At 44.3% G+C, this 12,711-nt stretch overlaps 1 protein-coding gene across 4 annotated transcripts; it reads left to right on the forward strand.

The window, feature by feature from the left end:
• Positions 1–556: 556 nt before the first annotated feature.
• On the forward strand, positions 557–10,945 carry LOC123150157 (non-receptor tyrosine-protein kinase TYK2). 4 transcript variants are annotated; one of them, XR_006474987.1, is made up of 16 exons: positions 557–728; positions 837–915; positions 1,011–1,321; positions 2,810–3,068; positions 3,169–3,397; positions 3,470–3,620; positions 3,724–4,014; positions 4,408–4,672; positions 5,046–5,277; positions 5,357–5,507; positions 5,626–5,811; positions 5,922–6,077; positions 6,204–6,266; positions 7,734–7,908; positions 10,420–10,568; positions 10,726–10,945. XR_006474987.1 is itself a non-coding variant. In XM_044569969.1 (14 exons), exons 1-14 carry the CDS (start codon positions 723–725, stop codon positions 7,881–7,883), a joined length of 2,535 nt encoding a protein of 844 aa, XP_044425904.1. In that variant the 5' UTR covers positions 558–722; the 3' UTR covers positions 7,884–8,009. The 4 variants fall into 4 exon arrangements, 1 of the variants encoding a protein (XP_044425904.1); XR_006474985.1 differs by having other exon boundaries at positions 558–728; positions 5,916–6,077; positions 10,726–10,942; XR_006474986.1 differs by having other exon boundaries at positions 558–728; positions 5,916–6,077; positions 10,425–10,568; positions 10,726–10,942.
• The last annotated feature ends 1,766 nt before the right edge of the window (positions 10,946–12,711 follow it).

Here is a 12,711-nt window from a genome sequence, read left to right on the forward strand (position 1 = left end):
ATTGTTGCTGTCTCAAGAAAGGAGGATTCAACTAGTTAAGATCAAGCGTAACATGAACTCTGCTACTAGCCACACTCTCGCGCAAATGGGATGAATATTAACAGCGAACTGCTTGTTGGATGCGAAACCCCCCTGATGAGATTGCGAGCATCATTGCCGCTGATTGTAACTACATTACTTGATGAATGAATTTTCCTTTCCCGCAAAAAAAAGATTGGAAAATACAACAAAATTAAATGGAAGTTTCCTTTGGGGTTGGGGTAGCATGCGAAGAACGAGACATGTGGATCCACCCGCCCTTGGCTAGCGGCCAGGAAGTGGGCTGCGTGGTGGGGGCACGGAACAAGACGCCAGCACAGTCCATGTGGAGTGCAGCTACTGTTGAGAGCAGGTCGAGCAAACTGAAAAATACTAGCTAACTAACCAATTAGCTATGAGCTGCGGCTAAGTTTATTTTAACAATTACGGTGGTGGTCGCGGTGTGGGAGTGCGGTAGGTGGGAGCGAAGACAAACATGGCATCTCTCCTCCCTGCTCCCCATTGCTGCACCATTATTCTTCCTGGTGAGGGGACGGCAACATATTTCCGTCGCCAATAATCGACTACTTGCAGTACTCTACTCTGTCCACTCGAGCACCATTTGGATTTGGGTGTCCGTCGATTCGGCCAACGTCGATTTTTCAGTAGCTTGATTGGCCGTGGGCTTAGCTTGATTTGCCGCCATGAGGGTGAGTTTAGCTGAGCAATCTTGCTGATCCGTAGCAACACTGGTTTGCAGACTATCGATCGGTTAATTTGTTGCTCATCTCGTTTTGTTCTTTCTATGTGGATCGCAGCGGAGGATGGTGATCAAGACGGTGCTGACCGACCTCAGGCAGCAGCGGAAGGTGATCAAAGCCGTTTCCACTCTCTATGGTACTAGTACTACCACTTCCCTTCAGTTTTCTCTCTCAATTTCGAGTCTTGCTCGCGAGTTCGTTTGTGACGCGAACGTCGACGATGAGCCTCAGGTATCGACGCGATTACTGTGGACTTGCGGCTCGGGACGATCACCGTCATCGGCGTCGTCGACCCCGTGCACGTCGTGGGTGAGCTGCGAAGGTTGTTTGGGATTGCTGAGATCATCTTGGTCGGGCCCGCCGAGTATGAGGAGAAGAAGAAGAAGGATGAGGACGAGAAGAAGAAGGAGGCGGAGGAGAAGAAGAAGAAGGAGGTGGAGGCTCCTCGGTATGAGTGGCCAGTCGGGTTCTTGAACAGCATCACAGACAATTTCTCCGAGGAGCGCATCATTCGCCGTGGTCGGCATGGAGTAGTCTACAAGGTACCAAGTATGATTTATCCCGGAAGTGCATAATCGCTCCAAATTTCATTAGTATGTACTCCCTTCATTCCAAAATAAATGACCAGTGGGAGTAGCTGATAACACAAGATCCAATTTCTGCAATACCATCTTTGTGATTAAAGTTCTCAGCAGAGACACCCATATGCTCTGTTGGTGGGGATTCCATGTACAAGCTGTGTGGTCAACTGACCCCACAGCTTTTGGTCAAAACAGCCTAAATTTAGGGTCCCGATAACTGCCACATGTGTGGTGTATCGGGTAGTTGTGCCACACGCCTCGTGTGGCATGGACAGCAACCAGCCCACACACCTACGTGTGGGCAAAACAACTAATGCCCACACATATTTTTTTCCCCTCTTGAACCCTCTCACACGCGTGCGTGTGGGCGAAGTTGATAACGCCCACACGCTCGTATGTCAGGCCTCGTACCCTTCTGGTCCCGCACGTGACGCGTGACGCCTACCGCGCGCCCGCAGTTGCCATGGTCCAGACCCTCGTCCATGTTCGTTTATCTGCAGTTGCCATGTCGCTGAACTACGGTTGCCATGTCGGACAACTGCAGTTGCCATGGTTGCTCAACTGCAGTTGCCATGTATGGTCTGATCTAATGTAGTTGCCATGATTTCATAACTTTAGGAGTTGCCACATACTAACACTAGGCAGTTGAGAGAGTTGCCATGTGCTCACAAGCATGCTAGGGCAGTTGCCACGTAAAAGGAAGAGTTGCCATCTGCTTACGTGCACATTAGGGCAGTTGCCATGTACGTGCACGTTGGGGCAGTTGCCATGTACCATGCAAAAACACATGGCAACTCGGTAAAAGACAGTTGCCATCTGCTTACGTGCACACTAGGCAGTTGCCGTGTACCCTGCAAAAACACATGGCAACTCGGGTAAAAAAAGAGAGTTGTCACCTGCTTATAAAGCACACTAGAGGCAGTTGCCATGTGCGCTGCAAAAACACATGGCAACTAGCAGCTTACGTGTGGGAGAGGAGACGGGCGTGTGGACGAGATGGCAAATGCCCACACACCAGCCCTTGTGCGTGACTGAAAACTGGTATGTGGGTGAACTGCTAAACGCCCACACACCGGCCCCTTCGTGTGGTAAAACGGATGTGCGGGCGAACTATGTCACACACCACACACACGCCTTGTCCTACGTGGCACAGAAAATCAGCCAGATTGTGTCAAAATTCGTGCATATAGTACTGGACGGTGATGGATGCGTGTGATCGAGATGGTCAACGCCCACACTTGTGGGCGTTAACATTTCTATAAATTTACTCCACGATTACTGTACACTATGAAGAAAATAATCCTTAAAAGTAACACTGACCCCACAGATTCTTCTGGCTGGCTTCGCCACTTACTACTACTGTGTCCCACACATAGAAAAGCTTATAAAGGCTGCAACAGCTCCGGAACAGTTAGCAATGGTGACTTAATACATAGTATATTTTAACAGGGAGTGCAGGACAATGGGGTATGCATTGCTGTGAAGAAGCTTCATCTCATGCCGGGAATTGACAACGAGGAATTCATAAATGAGTTTCATAATGTTGTGAGGGCCCGACATCAAAATACCATACTATTACTTGGTTACTGCCATCATACAGCACAAGTTCTTGTTGAGCACAATGGAAAACATGTTTCAGCTATAGTGGAAGAAAGATCTTTATGCTCTGAATACTTGCAAGGAGGAAGCCTTGACAACCATCTTTCTAGTATGATTATGTTCTACTTACTTGCACTATTATTTTTGCATGGAAGAACAATGATCCCTAAACTTTACTTTTTGGTAATAAATGTTTTTTACTTCTATAGATGAACCATGTGCACTTGCTTGGCACACATGTTACAAAATAATTAGAGGGATATGTGAGGGTTTACATTACCTTCACAAAGGAGTTGAGTATCCTATTTACCATCTGGAATTAAAACCTACAAAGATTTTTCTGGATAACTACATGATGCCCAAAATTGGAGGTTTTGGCTTCTCTAGACTCTTTGATACAACGGAAACCTTCAATACATCAGAAGTTGCGCGAACAAGGTACGTTAATAAACATGAGAAGTAATCGGATTCTTGTATGAAGCTAAAATAAAATCTTTTTGTACTATTCAGTGTATACATGCCACCAGAATACATCAGCAAACGGCAAATCACACCAAAATTTGATGTATTCAGTCTGGGCATTATAATCTTGCAAATAATGGCAGGAAAGGAGAGCTACACCAAATATGCAGATATTCCTCCCAAAGAATTTATTGAACATGTATGAAAATACTCTATTTTATGAAACGTAACATTCTTTTACAAATATTAGGTTGTGCATTACATCTAGGCATGCATGCTAAGGAATTGTTTCAATTCTGCAGGTATATGGATTATGGGTAAATAGGATGCAGGGCACAATATCGAAGGATACTTCATGTGAAGTTAGAACATGCATCGAAATAGCTCTAAAATGTGTGGAGTCCAGTCAAGTGAAGAGGCCTACTATAAAGCAGATCATACAAAGACTGAACAAGATTGATATTGTTGAGTGCTCATCTATAGGTGAACTATATAGGACAAGGGAGTTTGCATTTGAGTTCTTAGAACGTATTACAAATGACTTTTCTGACCAGAACAAAGTTGGCAGTGGTGGATATGGAGATATTTATAAGGTATGGTATTACTCCCTCCATTTTTACTTATACAAGGCCACTATGGAAAATACACTTTGCATCTATATAAGGCCACCAACAATAATCGAGACAATAGTTCATGATATCTCCTTGTACTAGTAACCTGTTTAATAATTGCATGCTTGCAGTCATAATGACATTCCACTCTGCTTGCTATCCCGTCCTTGCATGCATGCGATGTATTAATGATCCCAATAAATGAAAAGAAAAGTTGGTTTACAAAGCAAGGCATTAACTTTTACCTTGGTACCTGTAATATGAGTTTGTGGCCTTGTATATAAAAATGGAGTAAGTACTTCATCTTCTGAATTTCACATGAAACTACTGTTAACTACAAGAACAATGTGTGATAAAAACAGAAAATTTCAACAGGGGGTGCTAGACAATGGAGAAGAGATTGCTGTTAAGAAACTTCATCATCGTCAAATGTTGTTCATTACTGACAAGCAATTTAAGAATGAGGTTATTAATCTAATGAGGGTCGAACATGAAAATATCGTACGGTTAGTTGGCTACTGCCACCATACATCACAAATATTTGTTGAGTACGAAGGAAAACATGTATCTGCTAGTGTGCTAGAAAGAGCAATTTGTTTCGAATACATGCAAGGTGGAAGCCTTGACGATCAACTTTCAGGTATGATTCTGCTCTACTTGCACTAAATTATACATGCAAGGTGGAAGCCTCTCTTACATTTGTTTACAGAGGGAATATTTGAATTTCCTACAGCATGATCAACTACATAAGGGGGGAAACATGGTCTATTTACTCACCCTTGGATCCATACACATGATTCATGCTTCGGCTAGGTGTTGAATAGCAACCAACAAGAAAGGAGATAGTTCCCGCGAAAAAAAACCAAGAAAGGAGATAGATGTTAGGGTTGGGGGAGATAATGGAACTTTTCTTTTTGCAGCATCTAGGAGGGAAATCGGGCGGTACGGTCGACTATTGTGTAGAGAAAATATACTTTATAAATACTAACATACTTTTTTATTTACTTATACAGCTGAATCCTGCAAACTTGATTGGGACAAATGTTACAAAATAATAAAAGGAATATGTGAGGGTTTACATTACCTTCATAATTCCGTTAATCCCATTTACCATCTGGACTTAAAACCAGCAAATATTTTGTTGGATAAGGATATGGTGGCAAAAATTGGTGATTTTGGCTTGTCAAGACTCTTTGATTCAGCGCAAACCTATATCACAGCATCCCGAGATCTTAAAGGAACATTGTAAGTTAATAATCCAGAATAATTAATTGACATCTTTTCTCAAACTTTCAGAAAAATAATTGTATTCGATGAAATGCAGTGGATACATGCCGCCAGAATACATCAACGGACAAATAATCAGTCCGAAGTTTGATGTATTTAGTCTCGGGGTCATAATCATACAAGTAATGGCAGGAAAGGAGGGCTACTTCAATTGTCAAGACACCCATCCGAAAGATTTTATTGATCATGTAAGGACAAGGATCCAGTATTACAGAAAACATTTTTTCACAAGTATTTTATTGTGCCTTAACCCCCTCCCCCCGTTGTTCCTGCATGCTTTTTTGGCATTATGTTTCAATTATGTAGGTGCTTGAAAAATGGCGAGTGAGGCAGCAGGCAACAATGTCGTCCCATGTATCTGAAGAAGTGAGGACATGCATTGAAATAGCATTAAAATGTGTGGAGCATGACAGAAATCAAAGGCCTAAGATAGCCCAGATTGTTAATGAATTAAGTAACATTGGTATTGCTAAGAGTTCACCAGTAGGTCAGGTATATATCCTTTTCTCCTGTGGATCAATCTGGTTTTCATCATAACTAGCCTTTTTTGGCATTATGTTTCAATTAACCGGGTATGTGAAAACTGGTGAATGAAGGTGCAGACAACAATATCGCCCCATGTATCTGAAGAAGTGAGGACATGCATCGAAATAGTGTTAAAATGTGTGGAGGATGACAGAATGCGAAGGCCTACAATAGCACAGATTGTTAATGAACTAAGTAAGATTGGTATTGCTAAAGGTTCACCCATCAGCCAGGTACATATTCTCTGCTCCCGTGGATCATCTCTTTTTCCTCATGACTGGCCTAATGCCTTTCATCGTCCTACTTTAATTCATATGTTCCCTGCCCTAACCTGAAATTCTAAACACGTTCTCTCCCAGATTTCCCAAGCTACATTTTCCAGCCCACAGCAGGTGGCACAGCCGGAACAAGGAGGAAGCCATGTAAATTACTTGCACTGAATTAGAAACATTTTTATTAGCAAATCTCTACCTCTCTACCTATATAATTAATTTTGCAATATAAAGCACGCATTGCTTCTGGTCGTCCGTCATCAAATTACCCTCGAAGTTGATAAGAATTACCCACCAATGCCACCCGTAAGTTGCAAATACGACTTGTGTGCAGGTGGCCTGTTTTTTAAATTTTGTTTTCTTTTCCGATTTTTTTCTAATTTAAATAATTTTGGACTTTAAAAACTTCTGAAATTTTTAAAAACTGAGAACTTTGAAATAAAATTTTCAAGAAAGCATGAAATATTAGTGAATTAAAAAAATGCTCAGAATTTTTTTAAAAATGTTAGCATATTAAAAAAATCGCAATTTTGAAAAAAAATGTTCGGAAAATAAAAAAACCAATGATTTTGAAAAGTCTGTGTATTAAAGTTTTTTAATAAAATTGAGCAAAATGTTTGCTAATTCAAAAATGTGCATGAATTTTAAAAATGTCCTAAAAATTAAAAACAGTTCATGAATTGCTAAAGAGTTTCTTGATTCATAAAATGTTCATGCATTTCAAAAAATGTTTGTGAATTTTAAAAAATATCCACCAATTTAGAAAAGAAAGTTCGTCTATTCTAAAATTGTTCTCCAATTCAAAAGGAAATGTTCCCAAATTTGTAAAAATGTTCACCAATGATCGAAGGTACGTAGTTAAACAGTAATGTTTCTGAGTCTTTATGACTATATACCTGTGTGAATTTTCAATAATTAACTGCCGGGATAGATCGGAATATTATAGTATGATTTAAAAAAATTCTTCAAATTTAGAATAATTCTTTGAATTACCAAGTTTTTTTACAACCATAATTTTTTTTTCAAAAATGTGAACATTGCTTCAATCTGTAAATAAGTTTAAAAATGGTACATTTTCTTGCATTTGTGAATAAATTTTCAAAATCATGCGATGAGATGTGAACAAAATGTTGTCATAGTTATTGAAGATTATGACTTATTTTTTCTCCCGTTGCAACGCACGGGCCCTTTTGCTAGTATAATATAATTTCTGAATGATAATAGAGACCGTATATTGGAGTTGCACCCACTAAGAATTTATCCCGCGATTGCTTTCCTACCATAAAAGCCAGTTGCCGATCATATCATCAATACTAGTAGGGACCGCTAAATGCACACCGATTATTTTTCACATACTAAATAACAAACACCAGGAATTGAACCTTCATTCTGAGGGACTGTTGGAGAAAAGACCAATTCACCTTGTCATAGACTTTTTTTTCCGACCAAGACCAATTCACCTTGTCATAAACTTTTGAGTGTCTGTTTTAAAAATAACACCGTTCAATGTTTTAGAATGAAGCTCGTGGACTGTCTCATTTAGTAAACATACCTAAGAAACATAAGGTGTGTATGTGTGTGTGTGTACCTGATTTAACAGTTCCATTCTGGATGTAGGAGGCAAACAAGCTGACTAGAACGCCATTGGGAGAAACGTCAAGATCAGGCCCTGGCCAAGCGTGCAGAAAGCTTAATTTGTGGAAGTGGAACGTAAAACTGAATCTGAAGAGGAAAGTAAAACTGAAGCTGAAGAGGAACGAAAGCTGAATTGGCACAAATACTCAACACAACTGTAAGTGTGTTCATGTCCGGTATGCAACTATGTATAGCTTTTCCCTCTTCTGTATAGGCATCCGGGTGGATCGTTTGAATCAAAGCTAGTATTGCTGAGTATTTGTGGTGTTCGGCTCATCAGGCTTGTAGGATCGTAACAGGTTGCTTTGAGGACATTTTCATTGTCCACTCACTCCAAACACTGGTTGTTCCTCTTAGCCGCGGTGACCGCCATATTTTTCACACGGCCTCAATATTGCCCACGTATCGACGCATCGTAGCCAAACGGGATTGCTTGCATCAACACACGAGTTTGTTGGCTTCAATTAATGTGCACAAATATTCAAATTCTGTAGATTCATGGTGCCTAGGTATTACAAGGAGAACATGCACATCAGCCCTTGAAGTACGTACTCAATGCCTTCATCTAAGGCACTCCCAAAAGGGGACAGCAGAGATAATATTTTTCTGCACAAGCGGTGTTGGTGATTCTCATGTTAGTTTCAGCTGTCAAAGCAAGGACATGGCCATCTTAAGAACCAGTAGAGTGCTAGGGCAATCCATATGTTTTGACAAGTTCATGTGCCATACATAGTATGCTGGTTGGCATTAAGAGCATCTCCAACAGCCACCCAACGCGCCGCGCGCTAAAAACTACTTTGCCGCGCGTCCTTCACCTGGTTTTGCGCGGCCGGCAGCGCTGGCTCCAATAGCCGCGCTAAAATGCAGGCGCGCGCGCCGCTCCAGCAGCGCACGTGACTCGCTGGGGCATTGCCATATATTGCATTTTGGACACAAAATGGATTCCAAACAATCAAAATGCAATGAACATGGCATATAAATTTCACAGAAACAAGTTGATGAATAAAAGTTCATGCCCACAAGTTCAAAATCATGCCCACAAGTTCATCCAACCAAGTTCAAAATGCAAACCAAGTTCATGACACAAACGAAAGACACATCAAGCCTCGTCCTCGTCCTCGTCCTCATCTTCGGAAGACGATTCTTCCTCCTCCGAAGATGATTCTTCCTCCTCCTCATCATCATTGTCGCGCACCGCATCACGTGAAGCTCGGACGGTGTTGGCAAGATCTTCAACGGCATCTTCATGGGAAGGTGTGTGAGGCACACCGGAAGAGATTCCACCCATGGTGGCCGGAGGTGCACCCATGCCTCCCATGAGAGAAGCAAAACTCATGCCTCCCATGGCGGCCATGGCGCCGGGGGGTGCTCCAAAGCCACCCATGCCTCCCATGGTTTCCATGGTAGCTCCAAAGCCACCCATGGCACCTAAGCCGCCCACGGTACCTCCGAAGCCACCCATGCCTCCCATGGCACCAAGGCCACCGCCACCCATTGCGCCAAGGCCACCGCCACCCATTGCTCGAATCATGGCTCTTTTTTGGATCAAGACTTCTTCACGGGCAAGATTGACATACTCCTTTTGCGCCTCATTAGGGATAGATGTGTCCAAGAAGAACAAGTGCTTCTCCCATTCCAACAATCTAGTTCACTCCTCATTGCTCACCTTCCTCTCCTCGGCCGCCACCCTCCTCTCCTCGGCCGCCAACCTCCTCTCCTCGGCCGCCAACCTCCTCTCCTCGGCCGCGGCATCTTGGTTCCTGGCCATTTTCCTCACCTCGTTGGCTTCTTTTCTTGCCTTCACAATAGCTTCCATAGCATTTTTGAGCTCATCATCCACTTTCCTCTTCTTCTTTTCGGCGGAGCTTCGGCGGAGGCGGGGCCAACGCTCCCCGCGTGAGGCCGATGCTCGGAGGAGCTCTGGCGGAGGCGAGGCCAACGCTCCCTGCGCTAGGGTTTGCGGCGGCGGCGGCGCCGGTGGAGGGGGCGCGGCTGTAGGATGGGGTGAGCGGGGTGCCGGCGCGTGCGTTCATCGGGTCCAGTTCGCCGGCGCCGGCGCGCGCGGGGCGAAGGTGGCGAGGAGGAGAGAGTGCGGCGTGAGCGCTCGTGTGTGCCGCGCGCGGAAGCGGGCGTCCCAAATACACAGTGCGAGTTGGCGATTCGGACCGCGCGCCCAACTCCATATGCCGCGTGCGCGGTTATTGGGCGCCCGCTGAAGCCACTCTACCAGTTGCGCGTGCGCTAAAATGGCCAAATTTACGGCGCGACGCTTGTTTAGCGCAGCTGTTGGAGATGCTCTAACTTTGAGTGTAGAGAAGTATTTTTCTGCAAAGTTATAGGAGAAAACAAAGTACCACCTGTGCAAAAAATGTGGATTGACTATTGCAGGAAGCTGCCTGCAAAAAAAAAGACTATTGCAGGAAGGACCGTCAAACCAAAGGCTTAAATGACCGACAAAGAAAAATAAAATCCTAAGCTAGTAATCTATACAGGGGAACATTGTTAACTGTTAAGCCCTGTGGATTAGGGGAAGAGATTCATGGGAATTTGGCACACTTTGGGGATTTTTTGTGATGGAGGAATGATTCCCGTTGTCTGCTTATTTCTTTCCTGTAATGCTTATCTGTAATATAAAGTGTGTAACGGGGCTGCTGATCTGATTTTATAGAGCAGGGCCAATGTGCCTGTGGTCGATGTGCGCACAATGTTCTGCGATCTGTGTTCTAGACAGCGGGTTATGGGCGATATCGTGGGAAAATGACGGTGCTGCGCCGGCAATGGCTAATCCCTTCTTTGGATACCCAGAGTCTTGACGAGGTGAGTAGCTACTGGACATGGCAAACCCCACTGAAAGGGGAGCTCGAAATCACTGGTGTTTGTATGCTCTGTTCTTAGCCATGCTGCCTGAGAGGTGTTTGCTTAATTGTCTTGCTGTCGTGTCCACTTGAGAATTGAGTCCTCTTGTTGTGTCCAGATATCGTAAGATCAAGAGAGACTCCCAGAGGACTATCATTTAGTACCAGATCTGGATTTGGAGGTGCAGGAAAAGGTGATGGTGGACTTGGTGACGCTCAGGGGCGAGGAAGCAGGTGGAAAATGTTGAACCTCATGTATTATACGCACTTGTACCGTAGGGTAGTAGTAGCAGACGTGGGTGCAGTTTTGTTAGTCAAAGCGCACACGATCGCCTCCTCTCGAACGCGGCCTGGCCACGATCACCATCGTGCGCCCACGCCCGCTGTTCCCCTCTGTATAAGTGTCCTACTGATGCAATGCGATCGCTGTGTTCGATCCTCTTCCTTCTCTCTCTCGTCAACATGGTATCAGACGCCGAAGAAGCCAATCCCTTCGCGCCCAACCACCCTCCCTCTTCCGCTGCCATGGACACCAATCCCCTCACCTCTCCCCACTCCTCTGACGATGATGCGCCGCACACCGCCGGCGTTCTCCACACTGCCCTCGCTGACGCTGCGGCCGCGGCTCCGGTCGTTGCCCCGCCTTCGCTGGCCCCTGGCGCATTTCCATCCTCGGTGCTGCAGACGATCGATATTCGTCATCACGTCCCCATCACCCTGGACCTGCACGCCGGCAACTACGGCCAGTGGCGGCGCTTCTTCTTCACCATCGTCGGCATGTTTGGCATTGGCGACCACCTCGTCGCCCCAACCGCTCCTCGCCGTCGCGATCCCGAGTGGGTCATGGTCGACCACTGCGTCGTCCACTGGCTCTTCTTCCGTGTTCTGCATGTCCCCACGCGACTCGACTAAGTCGCTGCAATGGGTGGAGGAGAAGAGCGTTGTGTTCATAAAAGGTTGTGGCTAAGTCTTAGTCGACTAAGACTTAGCATGGTTCTGCGTGATTGTCTTGGAAAAAATATTTCTCTTCTCGCAGGGTGCTCTTCTCCTGCCGAGATACACTTGAGGCCGAACTATGTGCTTGCATGGAGGGTATTTCTCTTGCTATCCAGCGATTGGAGCTGCCAATTTGTGTGGAAATGGATTCCGTAGTGGCGGTGAATATGGTTAAGGACAAAGACACGGACAGGTCTATATTTGCCTCCTTGGTGAATGGGATTAAACACTTGATGTCCCTTCATGCAACTAGTTTATTTCATATAAATCGTAATCAAAATGTGGTTAGCGATTATTTAGCTAAATTTGCAAGAATTGAAGGTAGAACAGTAGTTTGGTTGGGCTCTGGTCCCTCACAGGTTGTGGACTTGTGTAAAGTGAATTGTAATTCGCTGGATCCTTGATTAATACACGTCTTATTCGCAAAAAAAAAACTACCAAGTCTTAGTCAAATGATATACTATACAAGAAGAAAATGAAAAAAACTGAAAATAAATTTTTTATACAAATCTCCATGCAACATCAAAGGCGCATAGCATCGACTGGGACATAACGAAGTCGACTTAGCAAAATTGTTCATAAAAATACGTTTGTGGAGGAACCAGTGGCGGCGGACTTGCTGACGTCAGAGGAGATGGCGGAGGAAGCGACGAAGTGGTGAGACATGGCTGTTGGCAACAGGTGGAGGAGATGAGCGTCGTGTTCATAAAAAAATGCAGTGTAGTCCCTCCGTTTCTAAATATAAGTCTTTTTAGACATTTCAAATGGACTACAACATACGGATGTATGTAGACATATTTTAAAGTGTAGATTCACTCATTTTGATTTGTATATAGTCACTTATTGGAATCTCTTGAAAGACTTATATTTAGGAACGGAGGGAGTAGAACGGATCGATGTCCTGTGAATCACGATACGGCCACTTGTCAGACTGGATCAGCACATCAAGCAACCCACGCACATCCAGGTTGCTGGTGCACCACTATACATAGTGGCGGAGGTAGAGGGTGGACAGGGTGGACCACGACCCACCCTAACATTGGAAAATGGGCTTTATACTATAGGGAAAAAACTAAAAATTAAAAGGAAAATGAAAATTATATGCACAA

The sequence above is a fragment of the Triticum aestivum genome, chromosome 7A, assembly GCF_018294505.1.
Source record: "Triticum aestivum cultivar Chinese Spring chromosome 7A, IWGSC CS RefSeq v2.1, whole genome shotgun sequence".
NCBI lineage: Eukaryota > Viridiplantae > Streptophyta > Magnoliopsida > Poales > Poaceae > Triticum > Triticum aestivum.

Excerpts from the sequence above, each read along its gene's own strand:
- LOC123150157 (XM_044569969.1), top strand. Across the intron at positions 5,278-5,356 it reads CGAGATCTTAAAGGAACATT|TGGATACATGCCGCCAGAAT; the intron begins GTAAGTTAATAA and ends GATGAAATGCAG. Across the intron at positions 5,508-5,625 it reads CGAAAGATTTTATTGATCAT|GTGCTTGAAAAATGGCGAGT; the intron begins GTAAGGACAAGG and ends TCAATTATGTAG.